The sequence below is a fragment of the Camelus ferus genome, chromosome 8 (assembly GCF_009834535.1).
Source record: "Camelus ferus isolate YT-003-E chromosome 8, BCGSAC_Cfer_1.0, whole genome shotgun sequence".
NCBI classification, from domain to species: domain Eukaryota; kingdom Metazoa; phylum Chordata; class Mammalia; order Artiodactyla; family Camelidae; genus Camelus; species Camelus ferus.
Genome location: NC_045703.1, coordinates 48,279,884 through 48,304,276, shown reverse-complemented (window position 1 = coordinate 48,304,276; position 24,393 = coordinate 48,279,884). Strand labels below are relative to the sequence as shown.

Sequence of the window (24,393 nt, the reverse complement as noted above, 5' to 3'; positions counted from 1 at the left end):
CCATGAGCAGGTGGTCTGAAACGGTATGTAGGCAAGTTATTGGCATTCTGCAACACGAACTGTCTGTCTGCTGATTATATATTACTTAAGTGGAGAAACAACTTTATAGCAATAGTAGCAGCTCAGACTCCATGAAGGAGGAACAGCCTGCAGTGATACTTGCTCTAAAGAGAGTAACAGAAAAGAGAGAAAAAGAACAATGTGTTACAATTGTCAAATGGGTTTTAATATTCAAAAACTACAGTTATGCAGCTCACTGAAAGCTCTGATTGTGAGCGCTAATTTAGTTAACACATATTTATTGAGGGTCTACGGCATGCCTGGCACTATGCTGGGAGCTGGGGAGACAGATGAACAGATGCCCAGGACGGACATAGGCAACTGCCCCTGAGAAGCTTAAATTGTAGTAATGCTAAATTTAGTTGGATTTACAGGAACCAGTCTGTGAGCCAGCAAATATTTACTGGGTGCTCACTCTGTGCCAGGCCCTTGGACTATCACAATGAACCAGACGGACATGGTCCACAATCCCTTGGAGCTTTGCTAGCCAGCAGAAGAGGCAGACTTAATCAAATCACTGCACGTAACTCTGACAAAACTGTGACATTATAAGTGCACAAAATACTGTGAAGGAGAAGTACGGAGTTCTTCAGGAAATTTAGGCAGGAGAATGTTCCCCTTCAGCTGGGCTGAAAAGAATTTTTCTCCAAACCTTTTCTCGGGGTTAAGAGAGGAAAGAGAGCACAGAGCAGAGACAGGGAAAGCCAGTGGCCCACATCAGGTCAACGATGGAATGAAGACAGAAATAGGTGTGCCAGGAGCCATGTGGCTGGTCACATTTGTGCTCATTCCTTTTGATTTCTTGTTGATTTCTGCCTGAGGGGTTCCGGTATGGCTTGGCTATAGAAAGCAAAGTGAGAATTGTTGAATTGCTCTTTGCCATGGTAAGGCATTCTGGAATGAGGTTTATCTTCTGCCTGCTCAAAGACTGCAGTAAATACCCCAATACCATGTCCAGGGTGCCAAGAAGCTGCTGGAGACACACAGCCTGAGATCATTAAACAAAACAATTATATGACAGAACATGTCCCCCAACTGAGGTCATGGATTTCCAGCAGAGAGAAGATGGAAGCCAAGAGAGTACAGAGAGCTGATGAGAATTATGTGTCTCACAGATAAAAATTGTTGCTCCTACAATGGTAACACATCCCGGGAACAAATAAAAACCAAAACATCACTGCACAACACATTCTTTGTTGGGACAAGCTAATCTGTTGGGTTCTGAACTACACACCTCTTATTCAGAAGGGGGCTGGGCTATGCTTGGAGAACTTCCATTTTCCAGCACAAGCAGCAGACATACAACAGGTTCATAATAAATACTAGTATAATTAATACAGGTTTGTTTCCCTTTGCTACCTGATCGCGTGAAGGAATATCTAGTGAAGTATCTAGTGCTGAGAAAAGGGATGTACAAATCAGAAGTTCATTTCGAGCCGAGCAGCGTTAGGATCCAGCCAAAAGGCGGATGGTTCAGTTTCTGCCGACACAAGCACAAACTCACTTCTCGGTCCAGAGGAATGACTAGGACCGAAAGCCGTATTTCATGGCATCTTCTGAAGGTCAAAAAGGGCTGAAAGTGAAGAAAACCACGAAAATCAGAGAAGAACAAGGCTGGAAAGTTAGGAGAGCTATGAGACCACCCGGCTTCCCAGTCTCAGCTCTGCCACTGACTTGCTGTGAGTTTTGAGGCAATGCACTTAATCTCCACTTTCTATTCTGTAATATGGGTACCTGCCTAGCAAGTCTGTTTATTTGTTTGTTTTCCAAGAGAATCATTTGAGTTCATGCCCTTGGCACAATTTCCGACATAATCAGCGTTCCATACATTTGTTTTCACTCCTAATGATTTTTCTAAAGTGATCCCAATTTCCTAAAATTTTTCAATAAATATGATTTGCTAAATATTTTCCTTCTCTTTCTTTTCTTAATGAAGGTACTGGGAATTGAACTGAGGACCTCATGCATGCTAAGCACACACTCTACCACTGAGCTACACCCTCCCTCCTTGATCTGCTAAGTATTTAACTGAAGGTAAAAATGTCAGAACTCCGTAAGACATTTTACATAAATATACTCACAAATCAGAAAAAAAAAAAAAAATCCTCCTCCTCCTGCTCTGATTTTGTTTCATATCGTGTGATCACCACACCCACACAATGGGCCATTTAGTGTGGTCTGTCTGAATTAGAAATACCCCGTCCTGCAATTAGGCTATCACAGAACCCGACAGAAGTTTCAACTCTGTCTGTTTATTCAGACAACTCTAAATAAACAAACGGGATCACGTTGCTGTAACCCCAGAGTATAAAAAGTCCAAAGAACCTGCGCCTTCTATGCTTGTGCATGTTTGGTCTCGGGCCCTGATTTGTCTGACCCGCCTTGGAGAGAGAGTATATACCACATTCAGGAAGGGCAGAATCAGGTTGGAAAAAATGAAGATGTTTCATACTTTGTTGAAGCTGCTAAGTGTCACGACTCGTGGAATAACAGTCTTGCTGAAAAATTGACACACTTTCCCTGCTGGTATGTCTTTGCATAAATTGTTCCTCCCTCTGCAAGAGTAACTAACACCATCTGTGAGTATTCCGGGCACTAACTCTCAGTTTGCGCTTAAATCTGCACGTTTCCCCCCACCCCCCTGCCTCTTTTCAAAGGTGCAGGAAGAGGAGAGCTGCCCCCGCCCAGCTAATGGCCAAACGCTGTCAGAGCACGAGCTCGGAGCTCTCGTTCCCAAGCCTCGAAACCCTTTGCTTCCAACTCTGCATTTGAACGCAAAAACAATCCTCCGAGATTCGGCCCTCCCACTGCCTGTGATAGGCTGCTTGGAATAGCAACAGCCTGTGTCACCGAAAAGGGCAAAGCTTTCGGAAATAGAAACAAAGTTGGTCACAAATCACATTGGCTTTGCCCGAAGTTCCCCCCCCCCCCCACCTTTCTTTAGCATGCGACCATGGGGCAAGTAACTGCTGCTGTCAGTGGGGGAAGTTGGGGTGGTTTGGTGCCGAGGGAACGGCTGTAACTTCTACGTGACCATGGTACCTGTTGAAAACGCAGAGGGCCCCAGTCTGCTGAAACCCAAGGGGCGAGCAGCGGAGACGAATGGCAGCGACAGAGCCAGCGGCGGCCGGCATCCTCCCTGGGCGAGAGGTAAAGGGAGGCAGCTGGGCTCGGGTGACCGCGAGAGAAGCCAGCTGGTCGCCTGTCTCACTCGTGTGCGTGTGTGTGTGTGTGAGAGAGAGAGACGCACACGTGAGAGTGCTAGGTGCCTGGAGAGAAGGGGACAGAATTTGGTGGCAGGAGTGACAAGCAGCCTTAATGTGAAGACTGAGTCCCACTACCAATAAGCCGGGTCCCACCACTAATAAGCCGGGTCCCACCAGTTGTGTTGACGTTATGATGTACAAATCTTTTTCACGTGGGGAAGACTGACCGGCAAGATAATCGCACGTGTAAACACATCCACACTGGCACACACACACATCTTCATTTACTGTAACAAATGGACAATCTGTAACAATCACGCTTTTAAAAATCAGCATTTTAAGTGGGCTTCATAAAATGATTAGTTACATAATCAATACACATAACTTTCTTTTTAAGTTCCCAGCATCTGTTTGTAATGAATTGGAGCATTATTTACAGCCTAAAATCTCTGCTTATTTGCTCCTGCTTTCTTTAAAACTGGCCTTTTGGACTGAGGTTTCCTACTTTTCCTTCCAGAGGCGAAATCTGGAAAAGTTTTAATTCATTTCAGTTATCTTCGCTAAACCACTTTGCTTTGACAATTTTCACAAACACACAGCACACTTTTAGTTGCCTTTTCCTATTCAGTTAGTTTTCAAAGGAATAGAAACTAATCATAATATGAAATGAAAATAAACACAAATAACACCTTCTTTCCCACTGCTTCCCTCTGCTCTGCTCCCCTTAGTGTTATAATTCATCCCCAGGCCACGTATTGGAATTTCATGAATAATCCAAAACACTAAATGGTACAAAGGGCATTTATCTTGTACCTTGGGATGGGTCTGTATACTTATGTTTACATTGTGGGTTTGTCTGATCTTGAATTGCACCCACAATCTCTCTCACAGAGGCACTGAGTGGCACCTCCTTCAGAACTGGGAAGTTCTCCTCCTCGCCTGTTCTCTCCCTGCTTAGCCTTGTCTTGCTTCCCTCCTTCTAGTCAAGAATGAATACCTGGGTCATCTTTTAAGACAGCCCAGCCCTCTCTGCAGCAGAGCTGCCCCTTTCTCTAAGTGTAACCTTTGATCCTAAGTCTGAGAGCAGACAAATGAAACAGGGGTAAAGAGAAAGAGAGGAGGAGTTCTCTGAATTCTGGCAAGATTGTGCTGGAGGGCGGGTTGAGGTGGTGATATCGACAAAAGGGTTAACTACATAGAGTCAGTGCTACTGTCACAAAGAAGATGAAAAGAAACTTTGTCCTGGAGGGGACTTCATGATAACAATTAAAAATTGACTATTTAATTTTGATATGGCTCTGAAAGCACAGCATACTCTTAATTGGTTAAATTGCACAAGTTCACAATTATCCCAAAGGAAGGTAAGATATATGTGTGCTTGTAAAGGTTGAATGTATGCACAAGATTCAATTTAAAGTGCAACAGTTTATGTTGTTGAAAAGAAATGATAAATGAATAAATCCCATAAATTATTTTTTACGTTTAATTTTAAGTGAATCTTTATTATGCAGGAGAGGAAGCCTAAATCTTTTCCTAAAATCCTAAAGGAATACAGCTTTGATGTGTGCTATATGTAGTTTATATTTAGATAAATACAAACCTTTAATTATTACTTTCATAAATTTTCCTATATTGTCTTAAACATCTCTTGGTACCCAGAGGCAATTATACAGATATATGTGTATATCTTGCTCTATGGTTTTGAAAAGTTAACTTCATCTCTCCTTTTGGGATTATATTTTAGTCTGTTTTACAAAGATGTTGAAGGTTAATGAAATATTTAACAACTTCTTTACGTTTTAAACCATAGTTTCAGCCAGGAAATTCTGAATATTTAAACTGTGCTTAATAATTATCATACTATTTCTGCACTTGAAGGTAGCAAGTTTTTCTATATTCCTAGCTGGGAAAATTAAAGTACAAAGAGGAATGAGTTATGCAACCCAGGACAAGGTAATTAAATCATTTGAGATACTGAAAAATGAAACAAAACAAAACAAAAACCCTAAGCTCTCTGATTGCACCCCCTAATGTTACTGTGCGTAATGAAAAGTCTTGCAGGTCTTCCTTGGCCAACCCCTCTGAAATGGAAAGAATGCTTTGTTTTAATGACTAGAAGTTAATGAATTTAAATTCATTTTCAAGAAGCTATGACTCAAGGTGAGTGCATTTTTAGTAAATGCGTTCATAGACACGTTATAATTGAGCTGATAGGGTGGGGTTGAGCTCAGTTTAAAATCCTAGTACCTGCAGCCAACAACAGATAGGTGAGGTGGAAAACATGGCCATCTGGGACATCTCACACAGGAGAACAGAAGTCCAGAAGATGTGCAGTTGGCCTAAGCTCACACAGTGGCTGGTGCAAAGTTGACCCTAGCAGCCTCTGGCCCAGGAGGCCCATGCCTGCTCCTCCATCTCAGGAGCTGGGTCTCCCAGGCTCTTCTAGTTTCATGATTCAAACAACTGGCTGTGGGGAGGGTTTCCTTAAGCAGCCCCATTACCCCACCAGCACTCCTTTTTCCACTCAGATCTGCCCCGTAAAGGTCAGAAACCAAGAACAATATTCACTATATGAGCGCAGGTTCTCTGCCGAACGCACTGGAACCCAGGTCACTAGAACCCAGCTTAAAGGGCTGCACCTCATCCATTCTAAGACCCTTCTAAACTCAAGATGCCACAGTCTGAGATTTAAGACGTGCACACTTCCGCTAGCCAGGTGAACATCCTAAGGCAGTTGTTCTCGAACATGTTTGAAGCTGTGAACTCCTTTTCACAAATGGAAGCTGAGGAGGTGGTCAGTAAGTCAGGTAGACGTGGCGCCTCTGTAGTGGAAAGAGGGGAGGTGGGGAAAGAAGGGCCTGGGGCCTGGCTGCTTCCCTGCTCCCTTCCCACTCCTCTGGCCCCAAGGTCAGGATCCCATTAGCAAACCTCAGTTCCATCACTACTCTGGGTATGCAGGCCGTGTTTTTGAGGTTGGGGCATATTTACTGAGCTCCCACTGTGAGTCTTGGACTCCCAGGCTTAACCTAAACTGGGCCCCCTTGAATTCAATCAGCCTGGTCTTCTCCGGCTTCCTCAGGCAGCCCAAGAGGAAGACTATTTGTAAGACAGACTGAGGAGACTTTGGGGAACAAATCTACTACCAGAAAAGAGAAGGTCAGGCCAACTAGCCTGACGTGATAACAGCTTTGGTTGTGAGACCAACAGACCAGTCACTTTGGGAAGACCTGGACCTTCGCCATTCCCATTTTCCCCGCCTGCCATATATTAAAATGTGACACCTGAAACTAATGTAATCTTGTAAGTCAACTATACTTCAATAAAATAAAGCAAAGAAAAAAATTTTTAATAAAATATATACAGCAAGTATTCAAAACATAGTGACAAAACCCATGAGAAAAATGACTGTGTTTTAAAAACATGTATATTTAACATCTTAATGGTAATTACAACAACTAAAACATGTTGTGTGTAGCTTGATATCCCCAAAGAAATGACAGGATTTATAAACATGGGAATCGATGAGAGATTCTAGACTCTTGTCTGGAAATAAGACCAGATTTAAAGACAACCATCTCTCCTTTCTCTTCAATTAGCTTATCTCTGGGGCTGTACATTTAACCTCGCTTGGAAATTATATCAAAAGTCTAAATTGGAGGCTTTTTGTGCCAGTGGGGCCTGGGCAAATGGCTTCTCCAGGGTCTAGGAAGGGAGAAGGCGCTAAACCAACATGGTGGGAGCTGTTTCACCGCCAACCCTGGTGGTGGTTGGCTCTGACAGCAGGGCTCTCTTCCCCACACACCCCACATCACCTAGAGGTGACATTTCCACCTAGAGGACATTTCCTCTCACATTACCTGGAGAGAGCAGAGGATTGCCACTTGCCACAAACCTCCAGGCCACTATAGCAGCCGCACACATGCACTGGTGGGATCCTGTGGATGCCGGGCCTGACAGACAAGGCCAGGCCAAGGAGCCGCCAGCAGTGCCTTTGGCCTGGAGGGCCTGAAACTAACCAGCAAACATGAGCGTGCCTGGACAGATTTTACAACCAATATCTGTTTTGATAGATTAGTGCCTCTGCCCAGTTGTTAAATACTTTAAACACCACCCTTCTCTCTGGTAAGGTTGCCAGCAGAACCTGAGGCAGCTGAGTTCTTAGGAACAAGCCTGGTGGTAGCTGATAGGACCCTACTGTGGGCCCTCAGGTATGGTCTTTGTGAATTCCCAAGGGGGTACTTTTTAGGGTCTAACCTATTCTCTGAGTCCACCCTGTGGAAACTCCAGTTACGTGTATGTATCAAAGATGAGTCAGCCAATTTTAAAACACAATTCTTAATCGCCATGGATGTGTAGGATGATGGTTTTCATTCCAGAATAGTGTTCTTGAATCTGGTTTTGTAGGTAGCATCTTCTCACCAGAAGGAACTGAAGTGCTATGTCACCCCAGGGTTTAAAAAGTTCTAAACGCTCCAAAAGACCCTCCATTAGGGTGGGATTGGCTTGGGTTTTTAAGAGCTTGAAGCAACTATTTATTCAGATTGTATGAGCCAGAACTGGTTTCATAAGATTCTAAAAATGAACAGAGTCGGGGCTCCCTAGTTTAATTTTTTTTCTCAAGAACAGCCTTCCCCAAGAGGATCAGTTAGTGAAATAAGGCAGTGAAAGCCATGTAAAAGTACACAAGTCATGGTGGTGAGAAAGGGGAAAAGCTGGAATGAGCGTCTTCCCAAGGGGCTATTTGACCAAATACCAAATGAGGATAATTTCCCATCCCACCTTCCCTCAAAAAGTACCCAATCTCAGTTAAAGACACAGAACCGAAAATCCCTGCAAATATTTCCCAGCTAATTTGAGCCTAATATATTACCTTTGTAGTAAATCATAAATTCACACAGGTTTTTTTCCCTATTTTATTTTGTTTTGTTTTGGCTCCGTGGCATCACTTTTCTTCCTGTGTCGTGGCCCACGCATTTACGCAGGTGCCAAATGGCTATGCCTCCATGATATATTCATTTTTCTATACAATTTAGGTAGAAGTAATAAGATTAATAATTTATCACATTGTTCTCATTTTAGGAGCTTTTATTATTTTTTGAACAATGACTCACTTTATACCGAAATACCAGGGAGAAAAACACAGTCACTTCTTTGACTTACAGGAGTAAATCCGATGTTACCTAACTTCAAGCTATTAAATTGTGCTTCCCTTGGAAGTAATCATTTCTCCAGAATATTCACGGTGGAGGTCTGCCTGACATCGGCAAGTGCTGGGGCTGTTAGTTCCATCGTGTTATTTCATCCCAACTGTGTCATTCCTGAATGCACCTGTCTCCACACTTTGTAGAAGCTGGAGTCGGGAGCCATGTGCAATGCTAATTTAAAAATGGCATCTCAGCCTCAGATGTGCAAGGCTTTTTAAGAAGAAAGGGAAGAAGTTGTAATTAGCATCAGTTTGTATCGTGAGAGAATATCTCCACGCTAATGAATGTTTCATTTCTATTGGGACACAAAACTGTGGAAAGTCCAAGGCAAAAAAAATCACAGGAAGGATTTTTCATGATGTAAGCCCTATTATGTAGGTATTGCCGAAAACCAAGGAATACAAGAATTTATGAAAAGGCCTAGTTGTTATGTTGGAAACAAGGTATCATTTTACTTCCTTTGCTATCTAGTAAGAGACTGTTTCAAAGTTTTACCTTCATATTATGGAGATTTTACCCCATGGGTTCAGACTAAACAAATCTTTGTTGAATGACTATTGAGGGCAATCCAATGAGGTAGTGTTGCCCCCAGTTCACAGATAAGGAAATTGAGGCTAAGACAGCAACAGCTAACATTTACCAAGCACTTACTAGCATACACCAGCCACTTTTCTATCTCACCTATTCTCATAACAACTTTATGAAGTTATGTAGTATTATTATCTATATTTTAGGAATGAGGGCCAAGAGAAACAGAAAGATTAAGGGACATGTCAGGGCCTAGCTGGTAATTAACTAGGTGCTCTGGTTCCAGACTGTACCTTCAGCATTAAGCCCAGGCACCTCCAGGAGAGAAGCAAAGTGACTTGCTCCAGGTAGCACAGATAATAGCACAGACATCGGAACCTCAGTATCCTAGATCCAAGCCAAGGTTTTGCCGACTTGACAAATAACACCATCCAGTACTGATGTCTCTACTTCCTGCTCTGTCCCGTGATCTGATCTGTGGATTTGGGTACCCATTATACTCATTTCAGAACTAATTGCATTCTGTTTTAGCTAGTTCCCTAATTTTGCACCTAACGTGTCTCTTCCTGTAAGATTTTAAGTTCCTGGATAAAATATTTATTCTTGTACCTATCAAAGCTCTGAGCCAACTACAAGTATTTGGAAAGTACTGTGCATCTCCTAAGAGGTAGGAGCTATGCCTTTTCCTCTGTTCTTCCTTCTGGGATCATGTGCACGTACGTGGCACAAGTCCCGCCATCTTGTGCTGTCACATCCAGATGGAACCTAGGAAATGCCTCAACACAGTGCTCGGAATGACCACCATGCTAATTGCATTGTCCATCCAGATGAACCTGTCTGCCATCTGTGTCCAAGACAGTGCTGCCACAGAGTGCATGCTTAGTTGTTAAATCTGTGAATGAGTAAAGAAGTATTTGTTGAGCTGAACTAAAGTAAGCATTTTAATTCAGCAATACTTACTGACTACCTACTGTGGGAAAGGCACAGATACATGTGGATAAAAAGTATGGTGGGCTGCCGGATACTTCAGGATTACAAAAAAAGAAAAGATGTCTAAGACATTATCTGGGTCCATAGGTTCTAACCAACTCATCAGAAAGCTAAGAATCTAAATAACAAGACAATCATTTAGCAAATGTTGAGCATCTGCTAGGACTCAGACACGATGCTAGACCCTGGGTCCAATGGTGAACCAGAGACATCCAAGCAATGCAAAGGATTATTACCAATGGGTGATGAGAGAGAAGAGATCAGGACATCTACAATGAAGGAGGTGGCCAGACACGTAACACGATGGTAGTGCACAGGGGGCAGCTCAGCCAGTTTTTGAAGGATCCTGGAAGACAACACGGCTGAACTGAGTCAAGAAGGTATCACCGAGGCCAATAGCTTTACAGAGAGCATTCTAAGTAGAGAAAATAGCTTGTATACAAGTTTGGAGAGGAAAGAATGGCACATTCAGGGAAGTACAAATATTTTTGTATGATGAAACCACAGAGTTCAAAATGGGAGAAAGAAGATTACAAAAGAATCTGAAGATGTAAGATGGAAGGGGCCATGTTATGAAATTTTGGTGTCATAAGTACCATGAGAGGAGGAACTCTTAGGAAGAGAGTATATTAGTTTACAGAAATCAAGAAAAGTTTCTGAAAGTGATGGTAGTGGTGACAGAACTAGGTGGGGGAAAACCCCACCTGCGTGGCTCTTAATCCTCCAGTGCTATGGGGTCACCCTTCTTTTAATATTTAAACAAAAATAGCTCCAGACCTCATAAAGTTAAATCCACGTGCCTCCTTGCTCCCCACCCTTGTGCCCATCCTCAAACACATGCAGTACACCTTAGGAGTCTTACGGTTTCTGATTATTTGCACTAACTTCCCATTTCCCCTGGATTCTTGCCCTTTAGTTTCTGCAGCTGGTCTTTTCTCTTATCCCTGCTCCAATCCATGAGTGGATTTCAGCCCATTTTCCTTCACATACTCAAATCCTTCATATACATTCATACAAGTTCTTTGTAGACTCTTACTGATGATTCTGAAGAGGGCTACAGTGCAATTAAATATTAGGTGGACTCATTCATAAAATTCTCCTGTCAAATCCACCATAGGGAATTTCTGGTACACTAATTTTTCTAAAATCTACTGGCCTCTTGTCCTATTGTCCCCTTACGCTCGCTCCCCATCACCATCCCTTATAACCTCTCTTGACCTTTTCTTTCATTTCTATTTCTGGGTTCTTAGTGATTATTTATTCATTTATTAATTTAGCTATTCTCTTTTTTTTTTTTTTTGGTAGGGGTGTTAGGTTTGTTTGTTTGTTTGTTTGTTTGTTTGTTTACTTATATGGAGGTACTGGGGATTGAACCCAGGACCTCGTGCATGCTAAGCACATACTCTACCACTGAGATATACTCTCCATTCTTTCTTGATCTCTCTCTCTCTTTCCCTCTCTCTCTTTCTCTCTCTCTCTCTCTCTCTCTCTCACACACACACACACACACACACCCCTCAGAATCAGACCTCTCATTTTTTCACCTTTTCTCCCTGTCTGCTCCCTCTCCCATAGCCCACCTATATGTTTTCGACATGCTCCCAAGGACTTCTCCCTTAACCCTGAGATGACCATCTCAAGTATTTATTTTTAGTAAATAAAGGGCTCTTCCTAAGAGCTTTATAAAATCCACAGGCTTTACAATAGTATTTGTTTTCTCTCCCCCTTTAATTTCCTTAATTAAAACATTTTAAAGGCACTAAGGGTGATTCTCAACCTTTTTGGAGTACTGGACTACTTTTTAAACAGAAAATCAACTTCAAATCCTCACGTAGTTGTCTTTTCAGTTGTATGTTTATTGATTAGAAAATAGAGAGTGACAGAAAGCCATTCTGCATTCACTAGCTCTTTGAATTAAAAACATTTTTCATCACATCTACGTATGTACAAACTCTTGATGTACAGATATGTATGTTGCTATTTTTTCCAACATTCAATAATCATTGATGGGATGAGGATCCTTTTTAAAGATTTTGTCAGTTTTCAAATGCCCATTGCTCACCGCAACCCATGCACATCAAGAACCTGCATCCTGGACACATCAGACGTCTCTAGGTAAAACTGCTGTTGGTTTATTTTCTAGATCCCCCCACCCCTTAACTGTCTATTGAAAACCACCTTGAATAGATGGAAAGAGATGCAAAATTACAGCATCACTAAAGCCAGAAAAATTCATCAATTAATAAGAACTTAACCCTAAATAAAATACAAATGTGGGCCTCATGAACAAACTCAGGCAGTAATATTTTAGCTTGCCACAAACTCTCACTGAGCATCCCTAATAAGAGAATTTTCGTCAGTCAAAGGATGACATCTCCGCAGACCCCCTGCCCCCGGAGCTGCTTTTGCAGAGGGTCAGATGGTTTTGCTCCATAGTCCAATTCTTCCCACCCTGTCCTGTTACCATTATTTCTCTCTCTACATCTCTTAGGAACAACGGTTTCCAGGATTTCAGCAACTCTGGCCTAGACAGGAGAGACTGGCTCGTTGCATTCTAGAATATGAAATCAGTGTTAAGATGCGACAGAGCCCAGAAGAGCCACTGGAATTGTGCATTCTAAAAGTTGTTGTTTTGCAAGTACTGTTTTTGACAAATAAAGAACTACAGACTGCTTTACACAATGCAGGGATGATACCCTTTGTTCACAGTCAGGGGAGCAAAAAGTGGAAGCAAAAAAATTCCTTTCCCAGTTCAGTGGGGCCACACCAGAAAAATAACGTCCAGGTAGCAGAAATTTGGCTACCAGATGTGCACATCAGTTGCTCCACTGGGTCCAACTAAGAGTTTCCAACAGCAACTGGGTGGCTAGAATAAGGTGTGTCAGACACTGAAAACCCAACAGCTGTCCCAGATCCCTTCTAATTGTTTCCCCTTTTCTTCTGGGGATCTAGAAGAGTCAGATCTTCACTTTTGTCTCTCTTGCAGCCAAGTTTGACTATGGAATTCACTGGTCCTAGACAATGAGACTTAGGGTAAGGCTTAATAGGGGAGGGAAAAAGTCTTCCTCCGTCTTTTTAGGGCTTGTGGCTGACTCTGAAAATTCAACTGACAAAGACAGATGAACAGAAAAGCATCCATGTTTATTTAATATGTTTTACATGGCATGGAAGCCTTCATCAGGAAATAAAGACCCAAAGAAGTGATTAAACCTGAGTATTTTTATGCTAGATTCGATGAAGAGTGGACAGTCCTGTAAAATATGAGAGGTCAAGGAGTACGAGGTAAGTGTAGTTAACTAGGGGAAACTTAGCAAGGCTGTTTTTCCAAATTCTTCTTGGTGTCCCTTTGTCTTTGGAGATAAGGATGCTCTTCTCCTGGACATAATGGAGAGCACCTCTCATGTGAGGGTTTTACCACCTGCTTTGGGGGAAAAGGCAGAGAGAAGGCCAGAAGAATCTTCCTGCTTTTAGCATTTTCTCAAATTCCTTAAGCTTAAAATATTCAATATGTCAAACTGTTGTATTTTGGGGTAGCATGTCTTGAACCTACCGTCTTCCAAGGTGCTTCTGGAAAGTTCCCTCCCTGATAAAATTAAAGAGGCATATGAGGATAAGCCCTTACCCTAAGCCTTCTTCCACTGTCTCCTGCTTTTGAATCTGGTTGTGAGAGCATCTAATGCCTGGAGCTATGACAGCCACCTTGCACATATGGTGACAAACTGGGGACAAAAGCCAACCCTCTGGGGAAGCAGGAACAGAAGGATGGATAAAAGTGTGAATCCTCCGAGACACCAAACACAACTTGATCTTCTCACTAATTAAACAATAACTGCCCTTTTTATCAGGTCTTTGATTTCTTGCAGTCAAAAATATCATAAATAAAAATATATAACTAGAAAAGAAAACTGGGGGCCAGGGAAAGAGAGGGCAGCAACCTGGTTATTGGCAAGTACATTTTAAATGCAAAAGCAAAGCATGCATGTTAAGATTTATTTTTATGGGAAACAAATACATTTTGGAAAGCATCTGATTTCTGTTCTCTATCATTTTTTTAAGTGGACTCTGTGAAAATAGAGGTCCAGAACAACATCTGGTGGTAAGAGTAATCTGAGGTGAAGATGGAGCCAGCTAAGATTGGAGATGCAAGTAGACCTAGTATGAGACGTGTAAGGTTTGAGGAGACTAAAACCACAAGAGCAGAATTATTTTCTGAAATATCCGATGTGGAAGATAAGTAAGAAAGCTATTCTGGGATGCACATAAAAAGGGCAAGAAGACAGAGATGGGAAGGAAATGAATGTGTATGTATATATAAAACTAATATATACATAACTATTCCAAAGCAAATGAGGAGGGAAACAATCCCAAAATACTAGAGGAAATCTTTTCTGAGTAGAAGAATTCAACCAGCAGCAAAACAATGTAGAAAAAACAGATACCCAGACATGTCCTGGTGAAAGTTTCAAATTGAAGAAAAGACAAAAGAGAGGAAGGAAAGAAAGAAAAGAATGGAAGTTCTACAAGTGATCAGGCAGAAGAGGAGTGTTAACAACAAAGCAAAACTCGGGGAAGTGCTCGCACGCAAATGAAAACAGTGCCCCCTCTTGTACCTCACCAGCCAAAAGAATTTGGAGAAGATTCATTTCAGGAAAGCGTGTCTGTGAAAGTGCTACTAAATCAAACCTGGGTTTGGAAAAATGAAAAAGAAGGCAAAGTTCCTATCTTTTTGTCCTAGAAAGTTCAAACAATAGTAGGTCTAGAGGGAGGCCAAATTTTCTGTCAGTCTGAGTTTCACTGCATGTGAAAGAGAGGATTGGGGTGCAGGGGAGAGGTGAGGGGAGAGTGGCTAGATAAAGACTAGTGCCCAATATTTACCATCACAGGGAGCACCACACATGGACCAGGGGCAAGACGCGGCAGCGTCTGGGACCTGGAAACACCACACCACAACACCGCACTCTCCATGCAAGGGAATTTTCTGATTAAGCCAGTGCTTTCCTTCTTGTGGCATCCAGTAGCCTCTGCTGAGCTCTGGGGTTGGGCCTTGTGTGGGCCCCTGATACAGACACTCCTGCTCTCAAGGGGCTCCCAGTCTAAGGCAGGAGACAGATTAATGCAGGATGTTGTGAGGCCCTGGACGCAAAGGCAGGAGCAAGAAGAGAGATGAATGCTCACCAAAGAAAGGGTGTCTGGACGGTTTTGTAGAGGAGGTGATATTTAAGCTGGATTTCAGAGATGGATGCGTTTCCCTAAGCTGTGAAGGAAAGAGGCCAGACGTGCTATGAGGGGGAACAGCATGGAGAGAAGCCCAAGTCTGGGAAAGTGCAGGCATTTTTCAGAAACAGCCAGTGGTGCAGACGGGCTGGAGAATTGGCACCTGAATTCTGTTGTCCTCAGAAAGGAGACTGCTAAACATGGGGTCTCAGTGACTAAAGAACAAGTCCATGCACAGGGTTGATGTTAAAATATAAATATAGGGGTGACAATGAAACACTTTAGAGTCCCTGCAATGGTGCTATATTAACTGGCTAATAATAGTGCTGAAAGCTCTATAGAAATGTTACCAAACCAAACTTGGGTCTGCTCGCCCGCAGGCAGTCAAGCCAATGTACCGAGACCGGACTGTGGTGAAGGGAAGTGTAGCGTTCATCGTAAGGCATCAAGCAAGGAGTCCAGGGCAGCAAGTGCTCAAAACGCCCATACTCCCTGATGGGTTTCAGCAAAAACCTGTAAAGGCCAGGAGGAAGGGGGTGGGGATGGTGTGGGTAACAGGGTATGTGATCAGCTCATGCACAATTTTCTGATTAGTTGATATTGAGGTAACAGGGCGGCTAACATTATCGATCCTTAGGTGCCAGGAGGTCTGGGGGCTGTGTGCTTATGGTCATCAAGTAGCTAATTTCTTCCATTTGGTGGGGGTTTAACATCTGTAAAACAACTCAGGAAATGTGCATCAGATACTATCATGTAGGTACTTAAGAGAGGAACTAAAGGAGAAGATATGGGGGGAGGGGGTCTGTCCTGGGATGGCCCCATAGTGTCCTGCTCGGTGACGGAAATGCTAGTAGCGTGCTGTTCAGATGCTAAGCATTTATGTAAATATAAAGTTCCATATGCTAACCCTTAAATAATACTAGTTATTAATCTTTGTTGACAAACTGTGGGGAGGAGAGGACTGAGGACCAAGGATTGGTATTTGCAGTGCTGTTATCATTCATTCATTTATTCATTCACTCAACAAACATTTATTGAGTAGTGAACTTGTGCCAAAGACTAGAGATATGAATACAGATATAAGGAATGCAGGGTTCTTGCCTTCAAAGTTGTTGCTGAAAGATGACTTCTGTACCCTGCTTACCAAATTGAGACTCGAGTTCAGAGTTTTGGATGAAGTAGAAAAGGCAGCTTCATTTCTTTGCCAGGCAAAGGAGGTCACAGTGGGCTAATGCCTCTAAGACTGTGAGCCTACTGGGGAGAAAAGGCAAGGGGTTTAATAGTAAAAGTTCAAGAGTTCAACGAGCAGAGCTGGTTTCCATAGAGATTGCATACAGGGTAACAAATTACTGCAGTTTTTCTTATTTTTGCAGATGCAGTGGTCCCTTTCCTCTGCTGGATATGAAGTTCACCTCTGGCTTTGGGACCCTCTTTATATTCTAGTACCTAGAACAAAGGATGCATGGGAAGGGGCTCTGTGGAAAAGAGCTCTAAAGAAAAACTTGTGGAGTTTAAATTCAGGCTGATAATTGCTTTTAGCCTTTTAAGCAGGTTGAAGCCTAGGACCACCTGGAACAACAGGATACAAGGAAACCACCAAGGGCCAAAAACAACTCACCTCATGCAGCACCTCAAGGGCTTTGGGCAGACCACCCAAGCCTCCCTCCTCTGCAGCCTAACCCTGGTCAGCAAAAGCATGGGAAAAACCCTTTAAACCATCATTCAGTTAAGCCGTGACAAACACCATTACAGATATCAAATGGTCACCGATGACAGTAGAGTCCTGCTTGGTTACAAAGTCTCTTAGTGGAAGAGGGGAAGATAATCAAATGCCTTCATATATCTGAAAACACACATTCTGTGCCCAGCGCAAGAGAGGGTCTGGGGGTGGGGCAGCAGAAGGTGGCAGAGTAGGGTGGTCGTCATGGGAGAGGCGGCTCATGAGATGACTCTTGAATGATGGGTTGGGATTAAAAGTATTCAGGGAGAAGGAGCAGAGAAAGGGGAGGGCGCAAATGCCAAGCCATTCAGGGGCCACTGCTACAAATTTTTCTTGAGCAAAACATAAAGTAGGGGGTCTTTTAAATGTGTGAAGCCTTCACAGTTGGTCAAGCTGTATAATGACCTGGCTGCCTGCCAAAAAAACCTGGGCGTGCACGCTTTCCAGTCTGCTGTAGGATTCAGTCTGTTGGCAAGTGTTTACTGTGTGTCCATTATGTGCATATGCTATGATAGGCATATGGGAAAGAAAGCAAAGAAGGAAGCGGCCAGAAACTCAAATATTGTGAAAAATGGAGTGTTTTGCATGAGTGCCAATTAAAGTTGTGGTTTCATCTGAGTCTCCGTGAGCAGCAGACAATGCAGCTATTGTGGTGGAAGCGGCTGCAGCCTCAGAGCTTGTGGGGGTTGCCTGTCCTTTGTGCCTTCTGTGTGGGTCTCAGTGCTCATTTGCATAAAGCCTCTTGGTTGTGATCACATCTTCAATAGGAACAGTTTTCCTTTATTATCTTATTAAGGAATCCTCATTGCATCAAAAGGAACACAGCTGGTCTAGCCAGGCAGCAAGACCTGGAGTGTGGGTGTGACCCAATAGCCTGTGGGTACCACTTGCAAATTTCCAGACAGTTTCTACTTCTGTGATGTCCACAAAAGGCTGAGAATTCCCTGTGACACTTTGGGAGAACACAGGGATGTAAAAGGAAGAGCCCTTGTGAAGCAAGGTCAGGAACAAAATGGCCAGGAATGCTAAACTTCACCATGAACCTTAAGTACAGGCTGAACTCAGGGCTGTGTGTTTTTTGAAAAGGCTCTAATTATGATTCCTCACCCGACTCTCTCCTTTAGCACTGACTTCTCCTCAGTCCACCCAGCTGCCCCAGACTCCGACATTTGTGTTTAGGCAAACATCTCTTTTTCCTCTTGTTTTCCATTAGATTTTTTGGAAAAGTTATCTCTGCTTTCTGGCATTAACATCTTGCTTCTATCATCATTAACTAAAAAGTAGACACAGAAAAGAAAAAAAAGAAAAACACCAAACCCTTGGGGTAAGTCCTAAGATGTCACAGTCTTACAATCTCGGATGCTTTAGGGACTAGACTTCACAATGAATTAGAATTCCAAATCCTGAATGAGCAACTTGAGAACTGCAATGGAATTTCAGCAGTAATAAGCAGCCATTGTGACATGAGTGGGGAAGCTAGTTAGGGGCACTAGCCTTTAAAGTATATAATGGGGAAGCTATACCTTTCAAATAAAATTCAGAAAATGAAGATCTTAACTTAATTATGTAGCATATAGCCTATGTTGGCACCCTCCTTTCTCCCTTGTAGGAATAAGGTCACAGAATATCCTGCAATTTTTTAAGCTTTTGAAGACAACTTGCCTAGATGGATGGGTGGATGGGTGGATGGATGGTTGGTTGGATGGATAGATAGATAGATAGATAATGCTGTGATATATAGTTTTTTAACTTGTAATTTTATAAAAAGAAATTTTTTATCAATTCATATGGAAACAATTTTGTTATATCTCTAGAGAATTATACTCAGTGCTAGCTGCTGGATCTCAAGAGGGATATTGACAAACCAGGGTGGTTTCCAGACCCTTTGCACACATCCTGGTCTGTCAGTGTCCTGTGAATGCTGACTAAAAGGACTAAGCATATGAAGCTAAGCCCAGAAAGCAGAAGAAAAAGCTGAGTCTCTCTTCTGTCTGGAGATATTTCCCCCAGACCACAAGCAGCTGGCTTTGGGACTTGCTTCACCCATTACCCCTTCTCCTCCTTATCCTACCACCTCAGACTCTCTCTAAAGTAGGATAATAGAGCATCAAAGGAAGGAACTCTTGTATCTCAAGGGGTCTTCTTTTTGTAGGGAAGCACTATTTCCCATCTAACAAAAGGGGGAAACTAAGAAGGGGAAGGAGAAGGACAAGGTGCAAAGACCGTCTTATGCTTCTCACGCAGCTTTGGCACCTCTTCCCCCATGTCCTTGACTCCTTATCCCCATGCTGCCCGCTGTCCCTCTAAATCTGCTTCTGGGGTGCCTCATTCAGCCTGCCTCCACAATCACTTATTTCTCCAATCCAAATATTGGAGACCAGTTGCCAAAGCACACACCCTAATCAACACATCAAACAGATAAACAATGACAAGAAGAGCTACAAAACAATATTCTATCCAAATGTGAAAATTTGACCCAGTTCTCCTTGTGGTAGAAGCATTTGTTGTTGAGGATTTTAAGATCACCTGGGGAAAAAAGAATATGTGGAAATTGAGGGTGTGAGAGTACTTTAAAAGTCCTTTTGCAAGTGAAAATTAAAACAGTGTATAATAAATAATAGAAAATAGAGATATCACCAGAATGTTCAGTTTCCTGGCAGGCAAGAACCACATGTTTTGTTTCATTGTGATACATATATAGCGAGATATACAGAGATATCTCCTAGTACCTAGGAAAATGCCTGCTGTGTAATGGTGTTAAATATTTGTCTTGTGATTAGCTGCATAAATTGCTGATTTAATTTCAGTTTAATGGCTTGTGTTCACAATGCTCAAACATCAGTTTTATTTTGTTGTGGATTATTGCATTTTTATTTGCTCCTCCATCTAAATATTCGGTGCTTTAAAATTTTTCTCTTTCTTTTCCTTCCTTCCTTCCTTCCTTTCCTTCCTTCCTTCCTTTTCTTTCTTTCTTTCTTTCATCCTTTCTTTCTTCCTTTCTTTCTTCCTTTCTTCCTTTCTTCCTTTCTTTCTTTCCTTCTTTCCTTCTTTCCTTCTTTCCTTTCTTTCCTTTCTTTCTTTTCTTTCTTTTCTTTCTTTCTATTGAGTTATAGTTGATTAGCCAATGTTGTGTTAATATCTGCTGTACAGCACAGTGATTCAGGTATATATGTATATGTATGTAGGCTCTGACCCACTTCCTTACCATCCACTGCCAGCTCATGAGCAAGTCTCATCATTTTAACTTCCAAATTAACACATTTTGGGGTTTGTTTTAATTTGTTTTGGGGGGTAAAGGGTATAATTGGGTTAATTAATTAATTAGTTAATTATTTTATTATTTTAATGGAAGTACTAAGGATTGAACCCAGGACCTCATGCATGCCAAGCACACACTCTACCACTGAGCTATTCCCTCCCCACCAATTAAATCTTGAATCTGTCTGCTCATCACCAGTTCCACTCCTTACACCCAAGTCTAATCTAGCTCCATCTCTTGTCAAGACTAAGGTGACAAACTACTCCCTGCTACCAGTCTTGCCCCTCAAAGGACTAGTCTCTCCCCAGCAGCAAGAAACTCGGAGTGTCTTCCCTCTTACTGGCCAGTGGGCATTGACCCCACTGTACTGTGAATGCAGTAAAAAGTTGTCACTGTGACTGGCCAGGTCAGGTCCTGCATGAAGTGCCCCCTCTGTGCCTACCCATGTACCCTGATGCCCTCTCCCACCTCCCTCTCCACGCTCCTGCTGTGCCCCACATGTGGCTTGGCACCTGACAGTTCCTGAAACACGGCGAGAGCTTCCCTGAGCTCAGGCCCTGGAAACTACTGCATCCTCTGCCCATGATACTCTTCCCTCTACTTTTTATTTCTTTTAGCCTCTGTTTTGACAAGTTACGAATATGCAACAAGCACTTGGGTACCTACCACTGAAAATTGATGACTGTTAACATTTTGCCATTTTCCTTCAGATTTTAACCTGGAAAGACTGGAACAATACGAAGTCCCTCTTGTTCTTCCCCATGTCAAATGCCCCTTCCTCCTCACTCAGAGTGAGTCATGGGTATTGACTGGTCCCGGCTCTGCACCCACTCCTCCCTCCTTTCTGACACAGCCCAGCCTCCCCCAACACGCTCACATGTTTCAGCAAAAGTCAATGGTAACCTGATTGTGGCCAAGTGTTACCGAGTCCAAACTCATTCGGCTTGCCTCAGCACAAGCCAAGAAATCAGGAGATGAAGGGTTGAGGCAAGGAATAATGACTTTATATGGAAAGCCAGCAGACCGAGAAGACAGGGGACTAACATCTTGGAGAACCATCTTACCCAAGTCAGAATTCAAGCTCCTTTTATACTAAAAAGGGGAAGGGTGTGGTTGGTTGTTGCAAACTTCCTGGTGACGGAATCCTGTTTTTGAAGCTGTCCACCTAGGTCAGGTCATGATGTTCCTGTAAACCTCCAACAAGACAAATGTTATTCTCTGTTCTGCAACTTTTTAATCTCTGTATGAATGGGAGAGTATTATACCCTTAAAGGTCAGAGGCTTGAGAATGGGCTCTCCTGCATATTTCAGGCTATAGGCAACATTCTTTTACCAAAGGTGCAGAACTAGCTTGACTAAGCACAGGAAATAGAGCACAGGGTTAGAGCCAAAAGAACAGATCTCGTGTGGTGTCAGATTTGTTCTTCCCTGTGTCACAAGGAGACAAGAGGGCAGGTTTCTGGGAGACTGTGCTTCATTTTCCCCCAGGTTACACAGTGTGGACTGTAGCCCTTGTGGAGGCTCCTCCCTGCTATCCTGCCCTCAACGGTTTGCCTTGGAGAGTGGGACCCAAGAAACCAGGCTGGCTGAGTTTCTGATCCAGCGCCAAGGCAGGAACAAAACTGTGTTCTTGTTTGTTCAATTCTCATCATCTATCATCTGCTTATCTTGCATATCTGTCTGCTCGAAACTAAAACCAAAAGCAAATCACAAATGGAAGGAAATAACTCTCTAAATGTCTCCATCCCTTTGTCTCCCAAGAATGAAAGAAAAAGGATTTTTTCCTTCTTTATGTAATCGTGCTTTGATTAGTGTATTATATGACTATAAGTATAGGTGTGTTTATACTCAGCACTAGGAAAATTGTAGTTACACAAGGTTAAGTCTGCATCCGACCAATTCAGAACTGACCCATTTCTCCTCTCTGCTCCTAGGTTGCGGGGTGTTTACTCTCCTGTCCTCTGTCACGGCTGCTGTCAGCGGTTTCCTGGTGGGGTATGAACTCGGGCTCATCTCCGGGGCTCTCCTTCAGATAAGAACCCTTTTAGCCCTGACCTGCCACGAGCAGGAGATGGTTGTGAGCTCCCTCCTCGTTGGGGCTTTACTGGCCTCTCTCGTCGGAGGGGTCCTGATTGACAAGTATGGAAGGAGGGCCGCCATCATCTTGTCGTCCTGCCTGCTTGGACTTGGAAGCCTAGTCTTGATCCTCAGCTTATCTTACACAACTCTGATAGTGGGACGCATCGCTATAGGGGTTTCCATTTCACTCTCTTCCATCGCCACTTGCGTGTACATCGCGGAAATTGCTCCCCAACACCGAAGAGGCCTTCTTGTGTCACTGAACGAACTGATGATCGTCATCGGCATTCTTTTTGCCTACATCTCAAATTACGCTTTTGCCAATGTTTCCCACGGCTGGAAGTACATGTTCGGCCTTGTCATTCCTTTGGGAGTTTTGCAAGCGATTGCCATGTATTTTCTTCCTCCGAGTCCTCGGTTTCTGGTGATGAAGGGACACGAGGAAGCTGCTAGCAAGGTTCTCGGAAAGTTGAGAGCCATCTCCGATACGACGGAGGAACTCACTGTGATAAAGTCTTCCCTGAAAGATGAATATCAGTATAGTTTTTGGGATCTGTTTCGTTCCAAGGACAACATGAGGGCTCGAGTAATGATAGGCTTAACACTGGTATTTTTTGTGCAAGTCACTGGGCAGCCAAACATATTGTTCTATGCATCAACTGTTTTGAAGTCCGTTGGCTTCCAGAGCAATGAGGCAGCTAGCCTCGCCTCCACGGGGGTTGGGGTTGTCAAGGTCATCAGCACCATCCCGGCCACCCTTCTTGTAGACCACGTTGGGAGCAAAACCTTCCTCTGTGTCGGCTCCTCTGTGATGGCAGTTTCACTGGTGACCATGGGCACTGTGAATCTCAAAATCCACGTGAACTTCACCAATATCTGCAGACACCATAGTCCTATCAACCAATCCTTGGATGAGTCTGTGTTTTATGGACCAGGTAACCTGTCAGCCAGCAACGACAGTCTTAGAGAATCCTTTAAGGGGATGACTTCCCACAGCAGAAGCTCACTAATGCCCACAAGAAATGACATGGATAAGAGAGGAGAGATGACCTTGGCATCCTCACCAAATGCTGGACTAAGCCAAACTGAGTACCAGATGGTCACAGACGCTGCCGATGTCCCAGCTTTTTTGAAGTGGCTGTCCTTAGCCAGCTTGCTTGTTTATGTTGCTGCATTTTCAATTGGGCTAGGACCAAGTAAGTATTTAATTTTTCATTCCTTCCTTCTCTGCCCTTATGAATGTCGTGTATTACTTTTGACCAATCAAAGCATCCTCCTGCCATTATAGTACTTCATACATAGAACTACCAGAAGCAAGATGGGGATAATATTGGCCACCTGATGTTTCTGTTGATGAGGAAAGTACATTTGGCTTATCTCTGCTTTGGGAAATGTGCAGGGCTAGTACTCAAGCAAGGATTCGTTTCTCATTATCTGTCACATGAGGATACTTTAATACCAATTGATTGGGAATGAATCAGACTCTGAAAGATACTTATTGCCCAAGAGAATATATTGTTTTATGAAAGCAAAGTTTGCTGGGACAACATTTCCCTTCATATCATTCTGAGTTTTTTCATAAGTGGAAGAAAAAAAAAGTGTTTAGATTTCCTTAAAGACACAATAGTGGAGGGGAGGGGATAGCTCAAGTGGTAGAGGGTGTGTTTAGCTTTCACAAGGTCCTGGGTTCAATCCCCAGTACCTCCTCTAAAAAATTAAATAAATCAATATATCTACTTACCTCCCCCCTTAACAAAAAAGACACAATAGTGAGTGCATGATGCATTCCAGTAATAATGAAGAAGAAAGGAATTTAAAAGAAATTATTACAGGTAAGAAGATGCATTATTTCTTTAAGTACATTTGATCACTAGAGTAACCCCCCAGGATACTTTACTCTGCCTCTTAAACAGGAGAAGGGGAGTCAAGGAGTACCCATGGAACACAGTACGAACGGTTTTGGTTTGATTTGATATAGTCAGTCTGTTCCAAAGACAAAGTTAAAACACTTCTCTTGAGCAAACTCTCTAGAATTTGCTTGAATAGTTTGTGTGTTGCAGTTCTTTCATTTTTCACCTCACATGCAGAGTCTAATCCTCTCTGTAGGGAAGTTGTGAGGTTTTTTACATCTCT

At 42.9% G+C, this 24,393-nt stretch overlaps 1 protein-coding gene across 11 annotated transcripts in view; it reads left to right on the top strand.

Moving 5' to 3' along the window:
- The first annotated feature begins 2,892 nt into the window (after window positions 1-2,892).
- The window catches only part of SLC2A12 (solute carrier family 2 member 12), a 55,388-nt gene continuing 33,887 nt past the window's right edge, over window positions 2,893-24,393 (top strand). For 4 of the 11 annotated variants that reach the window (XM_032484968.1, XM_032484969.1, XM_032484967.1 and 1 more), the window contains exons 1-2: window positions 2,895-3,210; window positions 22,116-23,456. In XM_032484968.1, the coding sequence (XP_032340859.1) occupies window positions 3,096-3,210; window positions 22,116-23,456 (1,456 nt within the window). In that variant the 5' untranslated portion in view covers window positions 2,895-3,095. Of the gene's footprint in view, window positions 3,211-22,115; window positions 23,457-24,393 lie in introns of all 11 variants that reach the window. The other 7 variants (XM_032484963.1, XM_032484960.1, XM_032484965.1 and 4 more) reach the window with 5 other exon arrangements.